The sequence below is a fragment of the Emiliania huxleyi genome (genome assembly GCF_000372725.1).
Source record: "Emiliania huxleyi CCMP1516 unplaced genomic scaffold EMIHUscaffold_274, whole genome shotgun sequence".
NCBI lineage: Eukaryota > Haptophyta > Isochrysidales > Noelaerhabdaceae > Emiliania > Emiliania huxleyi.
In genome coordinates this window covers 136272-139552 of record NW_005199975.1, presented here as the reverse complement: position 1 = coordinate 139552, position 3281 = coordinate 136272, and the positions used below count along the sequence as shown (strand labels likewise).

The 3281-nt window shown below is 64.7% G+C and overlaps 1 protein-coding gene across 1 annotated transcript in view; it reads left to right on the top strand.

Moving 5' to 3' along the window:
* Nucleotides 1-1158: 1158 nt before the first annotated feature.
* The window catches only part of EMIHUDRAFT_457794 (hypothetical protein), a gene marked incomplete at its 5' end in the record, with an annotated part of 6744 nt that continues 4621 nt past the window's right edge, over nt 1159-3281 (top strand). The window contains 3 exons of the mRNA XM_005776702.1: nt 1159-1464; nt 1533-1600; nt 1759-1774. Coding sequence (XP_005776759.1) covers nt 1159-1464; nt 1533-1600; nt 1759-1774 — 390 coding nt within the window. The remainder of the gene's footprint in view (nt 1465-1532; nt 1601-1758; nt 1775-3281) is intronic.

The following is a 3281-nucleotide window of genomic DNA, read 5'->3' as shown; positions in this document are numbered from 1 at the left end:
CAGTAGGTCTAGGTGCATCTCGGCTGCATCTCGGCTAATCTCGCACACTGGCAAGCTGCAGGCGGCGCGCAAGCGCGAGAGGAAGGTCGCCGCGTCGAGGGAGGCGTCGAGATTAGCCGAGATAAGCCGAGATTAGCCGAGACTAGCCGAGAGGAAGGTCGCCGCGTCGAGGGAGGCGGACACTTCCTATAGACACTTCCTAGACACTTCCTTACTGCCTAACTGATCCTCAGGCGGGGGCGGCGAGGCGGGCAGCTCTGGACTCGCTCGCGGCTGCGAAGCGGCGCGCAGTGCCCGCGGGTAGTACCGCGGGGGGGGCGGTTCGGAAGAGGAGGGGCGGGGGAGGGCTGCTTGGAGGGGGGGAGGGGCGCGCGTACGACCGTCTGGGGGAGGAGGAGGAGGGGGGGGGGATGGGGGTGGGGGGCGAGGGGCGCGTCCGGGCCTCCCCGACGCCACGCAAGAGCCCCGGCCTGCCGAGCCCGCCTCGAGACCTCGCGACGCCTCGAGACCTCGCGACGCCTCGAGACCTCGAGGGAGGGGGGCAGCGGCTGCTGCAAGCCGTGCGCGACTCGGCGTGTCTTGCGTCGCCGGTGCCTTCCGCGCCGCCCTCTCGGCGCAACCAAGGCACAGCCACGCACATGACCAAGGAGAGGAGGAGGATGCTGATAGGTGCCTTCCGCGCCGCCCTCTCGGCGCAACCAAGGCACAGCCACGCACATGACCAAGGAGAGGAGGAGGATGCTGATAGGTGCCTTCCGCGCCGCCCTCTCGACGCAACCAAGGCACAGCCACGCACATGACCAAGGAGAGGAGGATGATGCTGATAGGTGCCTTCCGCGCCGCCCTCTCGACGCAACCAAGGCACAGCCACGCACATGACCAAGGAGAGGAGGATGATGCTGATAGGTGCCTTCCGCGCCGCCCTCTCGGCGCAACCAAGGCACAACCACGCACATGACCACGGAGAGGAGGATGATGCTGATAGGTGCCTTCCGCGCCGCCCTCTCGGCGCAACCAAGGCACAGCCACGCACATGACCACGGAGAGGAGAGTGGGTAGGTGCCATCGCTGCCGTCCGCAGCCTCTCCTTCGACGCGAGGGCTCGAGTCTCCCCCATATCTCCCCCATATCTCCCCCATATCTCCCTCGACGCGAGGGCTCGAGTCTCGGGTGGGCAAGGCTGGCGCGAGGAGCTTGCAAGAGGCGGAGACGGCCGCAGCCGTCGCCATGCAAGCCAAGTGGCGGGGGTACCGCGAGCGAGCGCGCTCCGCCCGACTGCTGTCTCTCTCCTCCTCCTCCTCCTCCTCCTCCCCCTGCTGCCTTGGCGTGCCGCTACCGGGCAAGGCGACGGCGCTCGCGGACGCGGCGCTCACCGCCGCCTCCGCCGCCCTCCCTTGCCTCGCCTCCCTCTCCTTCCACCCGCGCGCACGCGCGCTCGCTCTCGCGACGGCGAGGGAGCGCGAGGAGCGCGGCTACCTGCTCTCTGCTCACCTAATGTTGAGTGCCCGACAGATCGTACTCACTCCTGACAGGAGCGGGGCCACGTCACCGTGACGCTGCTGTCCGCGGAGGGGCTCAAGGCGGCGGACCGGGGCGGCACATCGGACCCGTATGCGGTGCGAGATATGGGGAGATGTGGGGAGATATGGGGAGATCGTATTACAAGACCGGGGCGGCACCTCGGACCCGTACGCGGTGCGAGATATGGGGAGATGTGGGGAGATATGGGGAGATCGTATTACAAGACCGGGGCGGCACCTCGGACCCGTACGCGGCGCGAGATATGGGGAGAGGTGGGGAGATATGGGGAGATCGTATTACAAGACCGGGGCGGCACCTCGGACCCGTACGCGGTGCGAGATATGGGGAGATGTGGGGAGAGATGGGGAGATATGGGGAGATCGTATTACAAGACCGGGGCGGCACCTCGGACCCGTACGCGGTGCGAGATATGGGGAGATATGGGGAGATGTGGGGAGATCGTATTACAAGACCGGGGCGGCACCTCGGACCCGTACGCGGTGCGAGATATGGGGAGATGTGGGGAGATATGGGGAGATCGTATTACAAGACCGGGGCGGCACCTCGGACCCGTACGCGGTGCGAGATATGGGGAGAGATGGGGAGATATGGGGAGATCGTATTACAAGACCGGGGCGGCACCTCGGACCCGTACGCGGTGCGAGATATGGGGAGAGATGGGGAGAGATGGGGAGATCGTATTACAAGACCGGGGCGGCACCTCGGACCCGTACGCGGTGCGAGATATGGGGAGATGTGGGGAGATATGGGGAGATCGTATTACAAGACCGGGGCGGCACCTCGGACCCGTACGCGGTGCGAGATATGGGGAGATGTGGGGAGATGTGGGGAGATATGGGGAGACCGTATTACAAGACCGGGGCGGCACCTCGGACCCGTACGCGGTGCGAGATATGGGGAGAGATGGGGAGAGATGGGGAGATCGTATTACAAGACCGAGGCGGCACCTCGGACCCGTACGCGGTGCGAGATATGGGGAGATGTGGGGAGATATGGGGAGATCGTATTACAAGACCGAGGCGGCACCTCGGACCCGTACGCGGTGCGAGATATGGGGAGATAGGGGGAGATATGGGGAGATCGTATTACAAGACCGGGGCGGCACCTCGGACCCGTACGCGGTGCGAGATATGGGGAGAGATGGGGAGATATGGGGAGATCGTATTACAAGACCGGGGCGGCACCTCGGACCCGTACGCGGTGCGAGATATGGGGAGATGTGGGGAGATATGGGGAGATCGTATTACAAGACCGGGGCGGCACCTCGGACCCGTACGCGGTGCGAGATAGGGGGAGATGTGGGGAGATATGGGGAGATCGTATTACAAGACCGGGGCGGCACCTCGGACCCGTACGCGGTGCGAGATATGGGGAGATGTGGGGAGAGATGGGGAGATCGTATTACAAGACCGGGGCGGCACCTCGGACCCGTACGCGGTGCGAGATATGGGGAGAGATGGGGAGATATGGGGAGATCGGATTACAAGACCGGGGCGGCACCTCGGACCCGTACGCGGTGCGAGATATGGGGAGAGATGGGGAGATATGGGGAGATCGTATTACAAGACCGGGGCGGCACCTCGGACCCGTACGCGGTGCGAGATATGGGGAGAGATGGGGAGATATGGGGAGATCGGATTACAAGACCGGGGCGGCACCTCGGACCCGTACGCGGTGCGAGATACCGGGAGATAGGGGGAGATATGGTGAGATATGGGGAGATAGTATCACAACGCAAC